Source organism: Macrobrachium rosenbergii, chromosome 56 (genome assembly GCF_040412425.1).
Source record: "Macrobrachium rosenbergii isolate ZJJX-2024 chromosome 56, ASM4041242v1, whole genome shotgun sequence".
NCBI lineage: Eukaryota > Metazoa > Arthropoda > Malacostraca > Decapoda > Palaemonidae > Macrobrachium > Macrobrachium rosenbergii.
The window spans coordinates 2,355,725-2,375,378 of record NC_089796.1 but is presented as its reverse complement, the minus strand read 5'-3'; the positions used below and the strand labels follow the sequence as shown (position 1 = coordinate 2,375,378).

The 19,654-nt window shown below is 33.9% G+C and overlaps 1 protein-coding gene across 1 annotated transcript in view; it reads right to left on the bottom strand.

Annotated features, from left to right (window-relative positions):
* Positions 1-924: 924 nt before the first annotated feature.
* Positions 925-19,654, bottom strand: part of LOC136836637 (uncharacterized) — a 107,340-nt gene continuing 88,610 nt past the window's right edge. Inside the window, exons 9-13 of the mRNA XM_067101105.1 lie at positions 17,062-17,394; positions 6,249-6,509; positions 5,184-5,834; positions 4,003-4,167; positions 925-1,701 (exon numbers count right to left, since the gene is read on the bottom strand). Of these exons, the coding sequence (XP_066957206.1) occupies positions 1,679-1,701; positions 4,003-4,167; positions 5,184-5,834; positions 6,249-6,509; positions 17,062-17,394 (1,433 nt within the window). The 3' untranslated portion in view covers positions 925-1,678. The remainder of the gene's footprint in view (positions 1,702-4,002; positions 4,168-5,183; positions 5,835-6,248; positions 6,510-17,061; positions 17,395-19,654) is intronic.

The window sequence follows — 19,654 nt, the reverse complement described above, 5'->3', positions numbered from 1 at the left end:
ATTTGACAGATTTCGTGGCCAAAATGACAGTAACAGGTCTGGAAAAAATAAGTATGGATGTGTCAGGGAATAAGGCACCGTTTATATAAAACCTAGAAATTTAGGGCATGTGTCTTAACGGGACAAGCCAGATGCCCTAGAAAGTTAACTTGTGGCATAGACGTAAAAGGAGTTCATTACATTTGTTAAATAAAATGTACTATAACGACAAATATCTTCTGCATTCTTCTTTGCGAGCAACACTAGGCAGGCTGCTGCTGCAGACAGTGTGTCATTTGCTAGCATCAATTTCAATACCCTTCAGTCTTCTAGGAGTTTTATCTTCGCTACAGCCGAAATGTTGAACAGTTTGCCTAATGCAGTCTTGAATCTTCTGATTTCCAAATATTTAAGCTAAGAGCGAATCAATTTCTGCTCTCTGCCAATGCCTCCAGAGTTTCAGGTATATCAGTTTTATTTTCTATTCCCTCATATTTATTTACTTGTTTATTTTTTTATTTATTACCTGTTTCTATAATCTCTCTCTCTCTCTCTCTCTCTCTCTCTCTCTCTCTCTCTGCAGGCTAATTTTCCCTTGGAGCCCTCTTGGGTTTATATTCTGTTGACTCTGTCTATAAAGGTTTTCAGCTGAAGATTTAAATAAAGACTAGAAAGTACTTGAGCAGCATCGTTGATGCCTATATGCAAATTCGTCCTGTTCCATTGCATCATGTCTTAGTAATCAACATGATAAAAATACGATGCAATGACCTCGCTTTTTTACCCTGACCAAAACGTAGTACTATTTTGCATCGCTCAGTATCTGACAAGTCTTTCAAATCCAGAGCAGTGAGAAACATATTCATTCTTTATAAAACAGTAATGAGCTTCCTTATAAGCCTTTTTTGTTTCCTTACATTTTTCAGGGGAAATTAATGGAAAACAATCTAAGAACTATTTATAATCACGCATAGATAACAACACTCAAATACATATGTTTTTATAAAAAAAGCTTTTTCATCTTAGCAGCAACATGGGTTAAGTCCTGATATGATACACGTTACAATGTGTGGTTGTGCATATGTTGGTGTTCGTCTGTGTTATATGTAGTTGTTCTCTTGTTTTTTTTTATTTAATATTTTGTTTAATATGAAAAGGAGATAGGCAAATGAATTTTCAGCCATTGTGTACACAATTTCAATGTCTGTAAAAGATTAACAGTGTATATGGATATGTCTCATTCATTAGTCTTCAATTTCAGTTTTCAGTTTTCAGAAAATGTGATTTGATTGATTTGTACTGACTCCCTAGCCAGTTTTCCTCATGACCTTAATTATAAATAACATTCGCTCCACGCGCCTACAAATGGTAACACTAATAATCCAATGTCATGCACATCACAGGGAAGTCTTCAGAAAAGACTCCGCGCTTGTACACGTTTGGCATGAACTATCAACGCGAAACAGATTTGCTTACAGAAACAGCTCTCTCTCTCTCTCTCTCTCTCTCTCTCTCTCTCTCTCTCTCTCTCTCTCTCTCTCTCTCTCTTCTCGGTGACGTCCATGCACTTAAACTGGTGGGAGGTAATCTTGATTTGGGGACTGGCTTTGCTGACCGCCATGCACGGCACCTCCGAGCGTTCCAGCAATATCGATGTCTGGCCTAGACTCGGTACTGATGCTAGGCCTAGGGTCGGTGCTCAGCCTTGGGGAGAGCTGGCTTCTGGAAATGGATTTGGAAAATGAGTGTTTATATATATATCTATATGAACTATATCCTTTCTATATGAACTATATCCGGAAATGGATTTGGAAAGTGAGTTTTATGTATATATAGAATATATCCTAGCAGAGAGCAGGATTTCAGCAAAGAGCAGGATTTTCCAAGATGTTCTCGTAGGAATCCTTAAATCCTACCGTAGTTAAGTAATCGAGATTTTAATCTCCTCGAATTCTAATTTCCGGATTGATAAATTTTTAGCTGAATATTTAGGATATTTTCTTCTGTCTTCCTGTGTTAAAAAAAAAATATTTCATGTAAAATACTCAAATAAGAATTCTTTAATCCCATTCTTGAAAATAAAATTTTCCAAATTTCTTATAAAAAAACTGAAATTTGATCTATTTCAGAAGCGAGAAGCGTTTACTCATTAAAGACCCATTCTGTTATTATTAGATTAATCAAATAATCATTACCATTATTCTGCTATTATTAGATTAATCAAATAATCATTACCATTATTCTGCTATTATTAGATTAATCAAATAATCATTACCATTATTCTGCTATTATTAGATTAATCAAATAATAATTACCATTATTCTACTATTATTAGATTAATCAAATAATAATTACCATTATTCTTGTATTATTAGATTAATAAAGTAATAATTACCATTATTCTACTATTATTAGATTAATCAAATAATAATTACCATCATTCTGCTATTATTAGATTAATCAAATAATAATTATCATCATTCTGCTGTTATTAGATTAATAAAATAATAATTATCATTATTCTTCTATTATTAGATTAATAAATTAATAATCACCATTATTCTGCTATTATTAGATTATCAGATTAATCAGTAACCATGACCATTATTCTGCTATTATTAGCTTATTAGATTAATTAAATAACCATTATTCTGCTATTTTTAGACTGTTAGGTTAATCAGATAATCATTACCGTCATTCTGTTATTATTAGATTATTAGATTAATCAAATAATCATTACCATCATTCTGCTATTTTTAGTTTATTAGATTAATCAAATAACCATTATTCTGCGATTATTTGGCTATTAGATTAATCAGATAATCATTACCATTATTCTGTTATTACTAGGTTAATCAAATAGTCATTACCATTATTCTGTTATTATTAGATTATTAGATTAATCAAATGATGTTAACCATTATTCTGCCACTTTTTTTAAACATCATTAGATTAACCAAATAATCATTACCATTATTCTGCTAGTATTAGATTACTGGGTTTATCAGTTAATCAGTACTATTATTTGGCTATTATTAGAATTATTCTGCTATTATTAGATTATAAGATTAATAAAATAAACCATTATTCTGCTGTTATTAGATTAATCAAATATTCATTAACATTATTATGCTTTATTAAATTATTAGATTAATCAAATAACCGTTACCATAATGGTGATTATTATTTGAATGATCTAAGAATCTGATAATATCAGAATGATGATAATGATTATTTGATTAATCCAATAAGGGAAGCCTTATTGGATTAATCAAATAATCATTATCATCATTCTGATATTATTAGATTCTTAGATTATTCAAATAACAATTACCATTATTCTGCTATTTTTAGATCATTAGATTAATCACATTTTGGAGCAAGATCTAAGTGACAGATGTATCCAGTGATCTCAAATTTTACATGATCATGATACTTGGACACCTTACTCCCAGGTAAGTAGCATCTTCATTTCATTAGTTAATTAGTTAGTTTGTATGCTTGCTTTGTCAAAAAAAAAAAAATGGTTGAATGGATGCCAGGCAAATACACTCTTTCTTGCCCAAACCCGATGAAGAACACCAAAACGAAACAGGAAGGTAGAAGGTCTGAGTGCTTTGCCAGAAAGGAACCAATTGAAAAATGTTCCTTTTTTGGGGCAGGGGCCCACTTTCTGGTCCAAACTCGAAGCAAAGCAAAATGCAAAAAGAATGTAGAAGGACTCAGAGCTTAACCAAGAAGGAACCTTATTAAAAAAAAAAAGCCATAAATCCCAGAAAAAAAATAGAAACCTAAAACATAGGCCTAGGTAGAAGGTCTGAGTGCTTAGCCAGAAAGGAGCCAATTGAAAAATGTACCCTTTTGGGGCAGGGGCCAACTTCCTGGCCCAAACTCGAGGCAAAGCAAAATGCAAAAAGAATGGAGAAGGGCTCAGAGCTTAACCAAGAAGGAACCTTATTAAAAAAAAAAGCCATAAATCCCAGAAAAAAAAATAGAAACCTAAAACATAGGCCTAAAGCTTACCACAGGGTCCATCACTGGAGAGTGTGATGGAGGCGAATGGATTCAAGCAATCTGCAAGATTCAGGAGACAGATGTTATTGTACGTCTCTCCGTCGCTGCCACAGACAGGTATGAACGACTTGTCGCAGGCTTCGTCGCAGGCGGGACCTCTGGGCAAGACAGCGACTGGAAAGGTGAGAAACATTACTTAAAATTGTTCAGGAATGGGAGGAGAAAGTTTTACTTGGGCCGTGTAAGAAAGTTGTAATCTAAACAAAAATTATTTTATCTCATATTTCAAGAGAGAGAGAGAGAGAGAGAGAGAGAGAGAGAGAGAGAGAGAGAGAGAGAGAGAGAGAGAGAGAGAACCGTGAACGCGATCCAAATATGTATTAGTTTACCATTATATGAGCTAAGGAATATAGAAAATGATAGTGTCACTTTCAATCTAGTGTAATGGGTGACTAATGTATAAGTTATATCTTTGTCGCGTCTTCACGAAATCGTATGAGATTCACAAGTTACGTAGCTTAAAATACCATAAAATGCTATACTCCTCTCTCTTGTGATAAGCAGTAATAAGAATATATAGCATTGTTACTTAACACTAAACTTTTATTTATTTATTTTTCTATATATCCAATGTTCTATATTGTAGACTAAGATTAGACTTATTCGAATACATTCAATTTTACTACTGTTATATGCTATATGATTTATAGATAAAGTTATAGTCATTAATACACTGATAATCAAATAAGTAAATATATATATTAATAAATGGAAAAAAATAAGATAATTCAAAAGAAATAAAACTCTAAAATACAAGAAAGGTAGGCTAAATTGGGTCTACCCCACCCTTTTCCCCATTGATTTGTCTACTTTCCCTTAACTCTACCTTTAAATTACCAGCCTTTCCCTTTAGACTCTTCCTCCTTAGCTCTCCAACTTCTTTGACTTGAACTGGCTCCAATTTTCCAAAACAAGTCCTTCGACCTAGACCTACAGGTATATAAGATCTGCTGGACTTCTCAGACTAATCCTAGGCCTATAAGATTTGCTGAACTTCTCAGACTGATTTATCGTTAATTCAGGAACAAGAGCCCGTGCCAGCAGAAGGTTAACTTAATCTAAAGCATGAATAATCACTAACAATTATTTCAATGATATTAAAAGTGAAAAGATAATAATAATTTACATACCACAAGGCCCATCGAAGACCTTAAACACGGCTTCTGTCCTCGAGGATCGAGACTTGCAAGCTGAAACATTGAGCAGGCACTCGTTGTTGTAGGTCTGGTCATCGCTGCCACAAACAGGAGAGAATATCTTGGTACACGCCTGAGGGCATGAGGACAAGGGCGACCCGTCATCGTGACCCCCGAAGGAACCACCAGCAGGTCCTCCTGTATCTCCTCCGGAGCTACCGAAGGATGTTCCTGAATGAGGCTGGGAGCCACCAAAGCCTGTATCCCCTGCGGAGGCGCCGAAGGATGTGTCTGAAAATGGCTGGGCTCCTCCAAAGCTTGTATCCCCTGCGGAGGCTACCAAGGACGAGTCTGAATGTGGCTGGGATCCTCCGAAGCTTGTATCCACTGCTGAGGCTCCAAAGGAAGAGTCTGAATGAGGCTGGGAGCCTCCGAAGCCCGTATCCCCTCCGGAAGCTCCGAAGGACGAGTCTGAATGAGGTTGGGCTCCTCCAAAGCCTGTATCCCCTGCGGAACTACCGAAGGATGTGTCTGAATGTGGCTGGGATCCTACGAAGCCTGTATCCACTGCGGAGCCTCCGAAGGACGCGCCTGAAGATGGTCTGGGAGTCATGGCCGAAACGAAGATTGCGGTGTCACTGGCCACTGCAAGGGGAGATTTTGGGAAAAGGTTATTTTGCTGAAAAGGTTAATCACGTTTTTATGATATTCAAAAGGGAAATTAAGAGTTGGTTTATGTATTAATGAAAATTATTTTTGCAGTTTTATAATCTTGACAGTTCACTATATCATTCTATATATATTCGTTATTTTGATAGTTGGTGTTCACAAGAATTAAAACTTCTCTAGATCAGATTTTTAGTTGGTTGCTATCTACGTGAATCAAATATTTTTCTGAAGCAAATACAACAGTGATTTCTGTTTGAAGTTCTTTTTTGCAATATATATATATATATATATATATATATATATATATATATATATATATATATATATATATATATATATATGTAAATGTTTGCATAAATACATCTATAACCTGACTTGATGCCAACTTACCACAGGGTCCTTCGTAATCAACTTTAATGGCATAGCCACCAGAGTTAACATTGTTGCAGGAAGCCAGCTCCAAAAGACAGAGATTATTGTACGTAACGCTGTCAGTACCACACACTGGCTGGTAGATTTTACTACACTCTTCCTTGCAGGCTGTGGTGGTGGGTGAGGAGGATGGCGGAATGGTGTCCTGCGTAGGACCTTCTGGGACTCGAACGTCGACTGAATCCAGGATACCGGGGCCGGCTGGTGACAGGGCAGAGCCTACGGAAAGTGAAAGATTGTGGATGTTTAGTCATTGTACGTGGTGGAATATTATGTGGGAAAAGGATAATCTCGTAGACTCTTCGTAAATGCCAAGGGTGAATTTTTAGGGGCATCAAAATTAAATTGTTGAAAAAGGGAAAAAATCCTAGAATTTTCGTAAATATGAGGAATTAAAGGAATAGGGAATCAATATAAAACTGATAAAAAGGGAAAAATCCTAGAATTTTCGTGAATATGAGGAATTAAAGAAATAGGGGAATCAGTATAAAACTGAAAAGAAAAGGAAAAATCCTAGATTCTTCGTAAATGTGAGAGATGAATCTTTAGGGGCCATCAGAGTAAAACTGAAAAAAAAAAGTGAAAAAAAAAATCTGAGATTTTTTGTAAATGTCAGAGATGAAAATTTTAGACCCATCAGAGTAAAAACAGAAAAAGTAAAAAAAAAAAAAAAATCCTTATATTTTTCGTAAATGTGTGAGATGAATCTTTGGGCCATCGGAGTGATACTGTAAAACTGAAAAAAAAATTTTTTTGAATGAAAAGGTCTTCGGAGTAAAACTTAATAAAAAGGGGAAAAAATTCTATTTTTTGTTGTTGTAAATGTGAATGTTGAATCTAGGTAAAGAATAGTAAAACTGAAAAAAAAAAAAAAGTCCCTACTAAAATATATTTGGTGAATTTCGATCTGTTGGCAGAAAAGTTCGGGACAAAACCTTCTACAAATCCATAATCTAAATATATGGTAAATATGCTAAACTAAGCCCCACAAGGCACAAAATAAATCTAAAAAAACATATAGCTATAAACAGATGGTACAAGCGAATTCTGAACGGGTATTAAGGAATGATGATTAAGTAGTAAATAAATGAAATCGAAAACAAGACCTAGAAATAAATAAAGGTATTCATTAACTGTAACTATTGAGCTTATATGGATCTTTATTAAGTTCATTGAATATTCAGTGTAAGTATTCAAGTCCAATAACCTCAGTTGTGGGGAAGGAATTGTAAAGTTTAAACATCATCATTATCAATACAGTTATTCTCATTTTACTACTAAAGTCATAGGCCCACTCCTTGTCTCGCTCTTTGTGAGTTTTAAAGTGCAAGTTATGAAAAATTTGTGCATTTGATTCTGGCAATCTACAGCAAATCGTTCATCAGCTGCCTGTATAACAAAACGGTCAAAATACTTACATAACATATATATTTTACTTTTAGAGGCTTAGTTGATAAAGCAAAATTTATCTTAGTTTAGACTTCCACTGAATATTTTCTCAGCTAAATAATGCATATTAAACCGGTGCATTTGATATTACTGTGTTTATCTCATCAATTTGGGGTTCCTCAGAGCATAACTGTCTGAATACATAACCGTATAACTTTACGGTATACCAACTATATAAGAAAATGTACAACATATAATTATATGACCATATAAGCATTGTTGTAATGATTAATTCACTGTGACTGAAGCTTACATTATCTATATTTGAAAACAACTGGGAAATACAACACAGTAAAGGAGAAAAAAAAAAGACATCTAACAACAATCTAACAGTGTCAGTGTCACTATACACAACTAATCTCTGGATTATGTGACTATATGAATCGAAAAAGCGATTATTCTCTTGTATAAAAGTTCCTCTAGTTTTGGCAAATGTTTGAAGTGACATCTATCCTTCAATGACAAGTAAATATTATATTAAATATATCTATATCCCACCCCCAAAAGATGTTTTAAATTATATTTCGTCTCGGAAAACATTTTAGGTAACGTTTGTCTTTCAATAAGACATGCAAATATCATATCAAATATATCTATAGCCACCCCAAAAAGATATTTAAAATGATCTTTAGTTCTGGCAGACATTGAAGGCAACATTCATCTTTCAATAAGACTTGCAAATATATGAAATATATCTATAGCCCACTCCTAAAAGGAAAAGACCTGAAATCCATCACTAACACTTTGCAATATCTCACAAACAAACATCGCCAGCCCCTAAACCTTCCCAGTACTTTTTTTTTCGTATTTTTTTGAACTCGAGAAAGATAGATTTGGTGACGTAGTTTTTTTCCTCTCGCCAGAATATAAAAAAAAAACTGCGTCTCGCTGTATTCCATTTGGCTTAAGCAAACGACCCAGGCTGGAAGAGGTCAGAGATGGACAAGAGAAAAATAAATAAACAAAATACAATCGAAGGTTTCTGCGACTGGTGACTATAAATTGAGCGGCGGAACTTCACAGTAACTTTATTTCCAGGTTTCACGGTATTGGTGGCCATGATTGTGTATATTTGTGTTTTTTTTGTGATAGATAGGGAAAGTAGGAGGGAATTTCGACGATTTTTTAAAAAATATTCTGTGGCCTTACAGAGAAAGAACCAGTTTTGACAGGTACCACTGAATAAAGGTGAAATGATCAGGCAAAAGTTACACACTAATACATACAAACATAATAAACAAACCCACACACAGACATATATATATATATATATATATATATACATATATATATATATATATATATATATATATATATATATATATATATATATATATATATATATATATATATATATATGTATGTATATACATTGTATATGTGTGTGTGGATATACATATATATATATATATATATATATATATATATATATATATATATATATATATATATATATATATATATATATATATATATATATATATATATATATATATATATATATATATATATATATATATATATATATATATATATATATATATATATATATATATATATATATATATATATATATATATATATATATAGAGAGAGAGAGAGAGAGAGAGAGAGAGAGAGAGAGAGAGAGAGAGAGAGAGAGAGAAAGTGCAATCTATTTCCATTCAGTCATCTTTCTGGAGAGTGTTATTTCCCTTGATGTCACAGAAAATCCTCGATAGTGATGATATTCTTGATGATGGTGATGTTGATGATGATGATGGCAGCCTTCGAAAAATGAAAATGGATTGTGAAATTATCACAAATTAAGCATCTGACAACAAAGGCACGAGCTATCAAAGAAAGTCCCCAACCTGTTATTGAGCGTGATTGATAGTATAATAGGCCTAGTATGGAGTTATTCAAACTTCATGTTAAAACGATCAGGTCGCTTTTTTTGTAAGACTATCCAAAGCTTTTTAAACTAAAGATTCTCCCTTGTTGAAATGAAGTAAATAATGGATTGGTAAAAAGCGAAATATCTGCACTTCAGTACTTATTGTTTTATAATCTAAAAACAATCCTGAAAATCTCTCTGCCAAAATTGAAGATTGGTTTAGACGAGTCTCTAGGTTCAATGAAATCCAAAGATGATAAATTGTTATTCTCCTACCTTGTAACCAAACAACATCAATTATTTTTTAATAAATTATTCTGTAATCTAATTTCAATTATTTTGTAATAAATTATTCTGTAATCTAATCTCAATTATTTTGTAATAAATTATTCTGTAATCTAACAACAATTCCGCAAATCGGTCTGCCAAAATTGAACATTGGTTTAGACGAGTCTCTAGTTTCAATAAAATCCAAAGATAATAAATTGTTACTCTCCTGCCTTGTAACCAAATGAGCCATATCTGTAACTTAAGACTTGTAATTTTTTTTTTTTATCTAATGACACTTATGTCAAAGCAATTCACAAAATCGGTTTTGTTTCAGTATAAACCAAAGATGCTGTAAGGGCTATGCTCCTGCCTTGTAAAAGAATGCATATCAATCATGACGTCATTTGGGAGAAAACTGAGAGAAAGGGATCTAATTAACATGCAAAAATTTTCAAAATCTTAAAAAAAAAAAAACAGAAAATGTCACTAAGAGTTTATGCTAATGTCAATATCAAGAAGATAATATAAAGATCTTAAAATAAATAGCAATTGTCAATAACATTCTATGTTAATATCAATATCAAGAAAATAATGGGAAATCTTATGAAGAGAAAGGTTCTGAACCGCGTATGACAAATAATCCCGTCCAGGAATCCACAGGTAATCACGTAATCGCAGAGAAAGTCTGGTTAGGGGCCCAAATTGGGGAAAGTTAATCTTGAGAACGATTTTAACAGTCTCATTGCTCTATAAATTCTCAAATTCTGGGGAACTGAATTGAATTGAATTGAATATAGAATTTAGGCCAAAGGCCAAGCACTGGGACCTAAGTGGTCATTCAGAGGTGAAATGGAAATTGAGTGAAAAGGTTTGAAAGGCGTAACAGGAGGAAAACCTCAAAGCAGTTGCGCTATGAATCAATTGTTAGGAGAGGGTTGAGGAAAGTAAGACGGAAGAGAGAATATGAAAGGAGGTACAGTAAAAGGAACGAAAGGGGTTGCAACTAGGGGCCTACTGACGGCACTAACCCCTCTACGGGGACAAAATTCTGGAGAGGCGGCTGAGTTTGTACGTTTGTTGGTTTAGGTTGAATGGACAATATTCATATCGCGCTGTTAATTAAATAGTCTAATTGTGAAAATGAACAAAAATGAACGAAAATGAAGGAAAATAAAATCATACAAAGATATCGCTTAGAGACAACACGTAACGGAAATTGCCACCCAGTTGCAATTATTCCAGCTTGAAAATGTTGATCAGATTAGCAATTTGCAACGCCATGCATAAAATCATCAATGCTTCATGACGTATGAAGCAAGAGGTCACTTATATTATTCAAAGAATATATATATGCGTGAATAAACACGTGAAAGCGCTTGGTACTGAACTTCTGCCTGTCATTTTCCTGAGGTATTCGCTTATATACTGAAGTCATGTGCATCTACTTTGATTTTTAAGCATTATATATATGATTTTTATATATATATATATATATATATATATATATATATATATATATATATATATATATATATATATATATATATATATATATATGTATGTATGTATGTATGTATGTATGTATGTATGTATGTATGTATGTATGTATGTATGTATGTATGTATGTATGTGTGTATAGAGAGAGAGGATTAATTTTAGACATTATTTTTGTTTTTACATTTCTGTATAAAATCATGCATAACGGAATATAAGTTCATACTTCACTTGTCTGAAAACTGACTGGCGCGCACACATGGCCATCGAAAAGAAGATTTAAGAAAAATAATCACCACGTTTAAGTCAGTCATTTATGACTGCCTTTTCGCGAAGACCTGAGAATATCGACAATAGTCTCACGAAAAAGAGATGTAATGAGGTTATAGGGATAAGAATTTATGTTCCTTCCAAGTTCAAAATTAAGACCTAAGATCTCTCTAGACTGAAAATCAGACGTCATTGATTTCAGTAGTATCAAGAATGAAATCAAACTGCGTTCGGTTTATGTACACACCATCATCTCAGCTGGCCCACTTATCTCCTCACGTGTGCAAGAAACAGCGGATGTCACACAATTCCTGTACATATATTCGTATTCATATTGTTCTGTTAAACGTATCATTCTTAACGTAAGCACTATAATGTCAGCATTCTAGCTATGTGTATAATAACTTCAGTCATGTTTTACATACCGATTTATATATGTTTTTCCATCCTCCAACAAACATAGTTGGTTGAACTCTGACCTTTGTTTTGAACGCCTCGTGCCAGGCGCTACATTTCCGCTCGCAAGAGCTACTGACCTGTTTGTTGTTCGAGTACATTTAACGGGCTGGTCTATGAGCAAGAACCCGTTCTGGCATAAAGCCAGCTCAATCAATAACAACAATTTTAATAAATTTGAAAGCTCGTAGACGCAGCCTCTTACTCACGCCTTCTCTACAGAGCAATGAAGCTATCTTGAAACCAAGGTGAAGAGAGGACTAGGTTTATCACGCCAACTTGTCACATTTCCTCAACTGACGTCAGTTAAAATGACAACGCGAACTATTGCATAGTGAATGTGAACTCTTTCTCGGTGAGGCTTGAAAAATATTCATGACTATTGCACTATGTTGCAAAGAAAATTCTCATCTAATTAGCATTTGTAAAAGAGAGAAATGATAACTTGACGCACAGCTACGTTACGTGCATATACGAAGTAATACTTATGATTTCGTTTTTCAACAATGTCACAATATGGCTACCTGATTTGTTAATGGGAGGTATTTCAGCCTGAGCCAGTTCCCTGCGTGCTCACGTGTCTTCCAGTGCGCGCGCGCTAATGTCCTTCTTAAACAAATCTGATTATCAAAATAAATACATTTCTTAGATAACTCCAGTCTATTCAACATCCTACAAACAGCTCAACTAACCTACTACACCAAGAACTCACTTCAGAGTCAAAACCACTCGTCCAAACTTACTCAAACCAGCCCGGGCGAAAGTTGATCGACCTTGTGAACGCCGAGAAACTCCAGGAAGTCTCTTTTTTTTTTAAGTTCTCATTTTTTTAGGTTATTTTTTATCGCCCAAGCACGTTTTGTCTAGGCTTGGGTGGGCTAAAGTGATTTTTTTTATGTCTTGAAAATCCAGAAGTTTCTTATTTTTACAGGTCTTATTTTTTTAGGTTATTTATTTATTTTTTTGTATCTTCCAAGCACGTATTATCTAGGCATAAGGGAGTTATGTTTCTTTTTTTTTTTTTTTAATCCTTGAAAATCCAACCAGGCGGACCAGTGTGGGTTCCCATTTTTTAAACGGCAGTTGTTCTTTAGCATTTGGCGTATCGAGTTTCCTTAGTTCTGGGTGAATAATAATAATAATAATAATAATAATAATAATAATAATAATAATAATAATAATAATAATAATAATAATAATAATAATAATAATAATAATTATAATAATATCTTGGTTATTATTATTTTTCTATTACTTGAATTATTGCTGCTGCAAATAACAGAATTGTATTATTGCCATAAATATTAGATATTAATAATAATAATAATAATAATATTATTATTATTATTATTATTATTATTATTATTATTATTATTATTATTATTATTATTATTATTGTAGTGATTTTAGCTTTAATGTTCACTAACAAAGTCAGTTTCTTCGTTTATATTAATCTCCATTTTTCATTTATCAACTGACTATTATTATTATTATTATTATTATTATTATTATTATTATTATTATTATTATTATTATTATTATTATTATTATTATTATTATCATGTTTCTGTCGTTCTGGTAGAGATACTTAAGCCTTAACAGGAAGACAAGTTATCGACATACTAAGCAGTCTGCGCTCTATCCAAGGCCATCGACTCTCAAACGCCAGTTCGCTTGCATGAATCTGTTTTGTGTTTGTTCCTTGTTTATGTCGTTGTTTACTTGTTTTAAAACAAACAGTACTACCAACACGAGTATACTGAGGAGTATTGGTTGGTGAAGCCATATTTCATAATTATATAATTATTATTGATATTATTCAGAAGATGAACCCTATTTCTGAGGAGCAAGTCCACCGCAGGGGACACTGACTTGAAATTCAAGCTTCCAAAGAATATTATGGCGTTCATTTGAAAGAAGTAACAGAAAGTAATGGGAAACACAGAAAAAAGAGTTCAGTTATTGGAAGAGAAAAAAATAAATTAACAAAATAAATAAATAGATACAAATGTGAGTAAAGCATTAAAATACACGGACGTCTGAGGTTCCAGCTGATAATGTCCTACAAAGGTCGTGGAGGCTCACGAAATGAATGAGATTTAAATAATAAGATGCATTTCTCCAAAGCAAGCTTCGAAGATTCCTGTTTATGAATACTGATTAAAGCGTGGGGTTAGGGTGAATGTGCCTTGATAACGAAGAAATGGAAAGATAAACAAATAAGAAGTCTGGCGAGAATTATACATCACCCGAGAAATATTCACCGTGCAGACGTTTCTGAGCAATTTTAACTTGTCTTTTATAAAAGTTATGAGTGAAATGCAAGTTCTAAGTAACGCAGTGGTGTGTGGACCCTTCATGGAATTACACTCGTGATTTGCATTCTCTCTCTCTCTCTCTCTCTCTCTCTCTCTCTCTCTCTCTCTCTCTCTCTCTCTCTCTCTCTCTCTCTCTCTCTCTCTCTCTCTCTCTCTCTCTCTCTCTCTATATATATATATATATATATATATATATACTGTGTATATATATATATATATATATATATATACTGTGTATATATATATATATATATATATATATATATATATATATATATATATATATATATATATACACATATATGTGTGTGAGTGTGCGTGCGCACGCATTTGTTTATGTAGGTAGATGCATGTGTGTGCGTGTGAATGTGTTTGTGCGTATGTGTGTGTAAGAAATATTAATAATACATGGCCTAGTATGGGAAAACCAGTAATTTCCAGCATTGTCATCCTAACCTAACTTTCCCCAACCTAGCCTAAAGCTGACTAGGGACTGTTGCATGTCCTAGACCTCCTTTAATGTGTATAAAATGTTTATAACCAGCATCCCGCCAGACTGGAGAAGGATGGTAGAGGATATGCCCTTTCTGGGGGCACCCTCAACCTACTTTCCACACTGATTACCTTAAATTATCGAGGAGGGACTTATATCTCTGGAAAGTTCAAAGAAATTATGTTTTTATGGAACACAGGTATCCCCTTATTGTAAACATCCTGTTTGACGTACCTATCTATCTATCTATCTACCTATATGTGTGTATATATATATATATATATATATATATATATATATATATATATATATATATATATATATATATATATATATATATATATATATATATATATATATATATATATATATATATATATATATAAATACTTTTCCTGTGAAGTATCTTACTGAGCTGGCTCTAGAATGGTGGCTGAAACTGTAGAAAGTTTGTAATAGAGGAAATTTAATGAGGCAAAAGAGGGCAAAGATGTGAGAGACATAAGGAGTTGGTGAGATAATATGTGAGATACTGATGTATACTGGTGATAATGTGAGCGAATAGATGATGAGTATGTATAAGGTATCTCTGGAGGATGGAAACGCCCCATAGACGTGGATGAGACCAGTATCATTATGGCAGTCCCTTTAAATTATCCATGAAAGAAGCAGATGCAAATTTCATGTTGCAAAGGTATTATCATGTGAACATAAGTTACCGAAAACGGTGGAGTGCCGCAGGGTAATTCTATGCCACCATAGCGTTTTTATAATGAAAAAAGTAGTTGGGGATCGAAGAGAATGTTTAACTTTAAGAAACCATTTAAAGTTGGGCGACTTAGATATTCAGATGATGAAGTTTTAATCAGCCAAACACCAGAAGATTTACAAAGTTTGCATGGTAGAATGAATCTTATACCTTATATTCTTATAAGACTGAGAAAATCAGAAATAAAGAGGACAAAGCTTCCTCTAAGGAATAAAATTTCATTAGATGGTGAATCCGATTCATAAGGATGACCCTATCAGTTGTGTAGGCTCTCTTAGGTTGGAATTTAGTGAAATACTAGAGACTAATAAAAAATGGCCGGGCTCAGTAAGATTTGGAAATCAAATAGACTGAAATTATATACGAAAGCAAGGTTATACATTAGTCTAGTACTATCTATATTGCTATCCGGACATGTATCATGACATGGCAGTGAACCTATATCTTAAACATGTCTCGATTAGAGAATAAAGCTTTACGGAGAATATTGGAAGTCAGAAGGCTGGACAGAGTGCGATATGATACCATTAAGGAAATTGCAGAAGTTTCATTTGCAGAGGAGATAATGATGAAAGGGAGGTGGACTTGGCTTAGATATGTCACCTCAGTAAGAATGATAAAGATAGTGACGTCGTGGCTCCTGGGAGCACCAGAAGACTTGGAAGACCAGACCAAGACCTATTTAAAAGAGAACTGTGAGACAGGAGGCTGGAGGGGAGAGATTTGAAGAAGTTAAAGCACAAGAAAGATGGTGAATGGCGGAATTTCACAAGGGCCTTTTGTGAGAGACAGCGTTGGAGGCAATGATGATGATGACAGTGATGAAAATAATGAATGCTTTCTAGATCAATAGCTTCCATCAAGAAAAAGAAAAAAAAGGAAAGTAAACCATAAAGACAGATGAGAAGAAAATTAAAATCTGTGAAGAGTAGAATCATCTGCACCAAAGGTGAGAGAGACAAATGAGGTATATCAAGGAAGATACTGATAAAAAGGAGGAATCAAAGGTGAAAGCAAGGAGGAGATGAAACTGGATCTTCGAGGGCTCCAGTGAAGATGAGGGAAAACTGCAGATACAGTAAAAACATCAAGAGGAGAAAGAAAGCGATTGGATAAGGAGCTTAGAAAGCAGCTTGCAGAGAGGAGGTAAGCTCTGAAGTGGAAGATGGGTCAACTGGTCCTATCTAAGACCTGGTCAAAACTATTGGGCAAATCAAAAAGTTTTAAAACCTACTTGCATCTTAATCTTTCCATTATCAAGAGGATTACAGTGAGTTCATCTTTGTCCCAGAGCAATTACACTTTGCCCTGTCTCTTAAGAACACAGGAATTTACAATTACCTTACATAAAAATAAAAAAAAAAATCAGCCCTTACCACAAGGTCCATCAGACGCCACACTAAGAAGGAGCCCAGTAGAGGACCCTTTGCAAACGGCAATCTCAAAGAGGCACTTGTTGTTGTACGTCACTCCATCCGTGCCACACAGAGGGTCGTAGATCTTGGTACAGGCTTCTGGGCATCCCTCGGCGGGAGAGGGCAGCAGGGGCTCGAATACTGCTGGCTCTCCTCCCAAGTCTCCACCAAAGGGGTCGGTTTCAGGGGGGAATGGAATGACCCCACTCCCAGGGGTGTCGTCCAATTTCGGGAGTTCCTCAAGGGGAGGGGAAGGAGGAGGAGAGAATGCAGGTTGTCCTAGGGGTATGGAAGCTGAGGAAGAGAGATGCTATTAGTTTTGAGATATTTATCAGATGAGCTTTTCCTCTTTTTTTCAAATTTAAGTTGGTTTGATTACTTCATGAAGCAAATGCACTGGATACAATGAAACTTTTCAATGAATGAATGAAATTTTTCATTGCATATATATATTTAGAAATATTTTAATCTATTTATCAGAAGGTCTTTTCCTCTTTTTCAAAATTTAAGTTGGTTTGATTGCTTCATGAACCAAATATATTGGATACAATGAAACTTTGCAATGTATGAATGAAATTGTCATTCTGTTTATGGTGTTTTATTTATGAAATACATCTTTCCAAGATGTAATACATCTTTCCAAGATGTATTTCATGCCCAATAAAATACCCACTGCAGAAAAATACCGATAAATTCGTAGAGGATAACAACTATTCAACCTCGGAGACACATTCATATTTGGTCACCCTTTCCCAGTCTTCCAACTCGTCTTATCACTAAAAGTTTCTCCAGCCACATTTTGGGAATAATTTACGAGGTTTCCTGACTGAGAGTCGAGGAGCAGACACCAAATGCGGCCGTATCATGACGCCTCCAAACTTATCTCCTACATAAAAGGAATTTTACGACCTACGCCAAGGTTGGGAAGGAGGAGTGATGTTTACAAGAGATATATTCGGGCAGACGTCAGACTTGGGATAATTCCAGTGAATTCTAACATTGAAACTTTGTTTTCTTAAATCCTTACGCAGTTGAAATGATAAAAATATGAAACTACACAAAGATGGCATACAGTAAATTCTGACATTTTTTCTTAAATCCATTACTGGTTAATATGCCAAGTATGAAACTAAGCAAAGATAGTATATTGAAGACAAAAGGCTGGAAGATATAGTAAAGGAAAGTTATCCAGGAATAGGGGAAAAAATAGATAACAAGAAAAGGATTAACGTTTGCAATAGATATATTTTCAGTGAATGTTGACATTTTGTTTACTTAAATAGTTACTTAGTTAAAATTACAAGATATGAATGCATGTAACGACAGTTTACTGAAGACAAAAGACTGAAATATACAAGAGATATTTTCAGTAAATTCTGGAATTTTTCTGAAATTCATTCCGGACTAAAATTACAAAACATGAATGCACGGAAAGATAGTTTACTGAAGACAAAGGACTGGAATATACAAGAGATATTTTCAGTAAATGCTGGAATTTTTTCTTGAATTCATCCCTGGTTAAAATGACGAAATATGAAACCAAGCAAAGAATATATGCTGAAGACAAAAGGCTAAAGGACACAAGAGGTGTTTTCAGTAAATTCTGGAATTTTTTCTTAAATTCATTCGTGGTTAAAATTACAAAATATGAATGCATGTAAAGATGGTTTGCTGAAAACAAAAGACTGAAATATACAAGAGGTATTTTCAGTAAATTCTGGAATTTTTCTCATGTTCATTCCTAGTTAAAATGACAAAATATGAAATCAAGCAAAGATAGTTTACTAAAGACAAAAGACTGAAATATACAAGAGATAGTTTCAGCAAATTCTGGAATTATTTCTTAAATTCATTCCTGGTTAAAATCACAAAATACGAATGCATGTGAAGACAGTTTACTGAAGACAAAGGACTGAAATATACAGGAGGTATTTTAAGTAAATTCCGGAATTTTTTCTTAAATTCATTCCTGGTTAAAATCACAAAATAAGAAACCAAGTAAACATAGTTTACTGAAGACAAAAAATTGAAATATACAGGATGTATTTTCAGTAAATTATGGAATTTTTCTGAAAATCATTCCTGGATAAAATCACAAAATATGAATGCATGTAAACATAGTTTACTGAAGACAAAAAAACTGAAATGTACAGGAGGTATTTTCAGTAAATTCTGGAATTTTTCTGAAAATCATTCCTGGTTAAAAAGACGAAATATGAAACCAAGCCAAAATTGTATGATGAAAAAAAAGGCTAAAAGATACCGCAAAGGAAAATTAACCAGGAATAAAAAAAAAAAAAGAATACAAGAATATCCATGAACCTTCTTGGCGGGTAAGGCTGTGAAAAACGAGTAACGGATGACTAAGGTCACGGCAGAAGACAACCTTGGCTGCCTTGGTAATGTTGCATGAGCGAAGACCAGGGATGCAACTGCAAGCATTGCACGAACGCTGGATCAACGCATACTTTATGAGGCGTAATGCAGACTTGTTTAATAGTTTACGAAGGTCAGGGAAAGTCTTTTGGGAACTGGTTTTGAATCTAAGTATTTA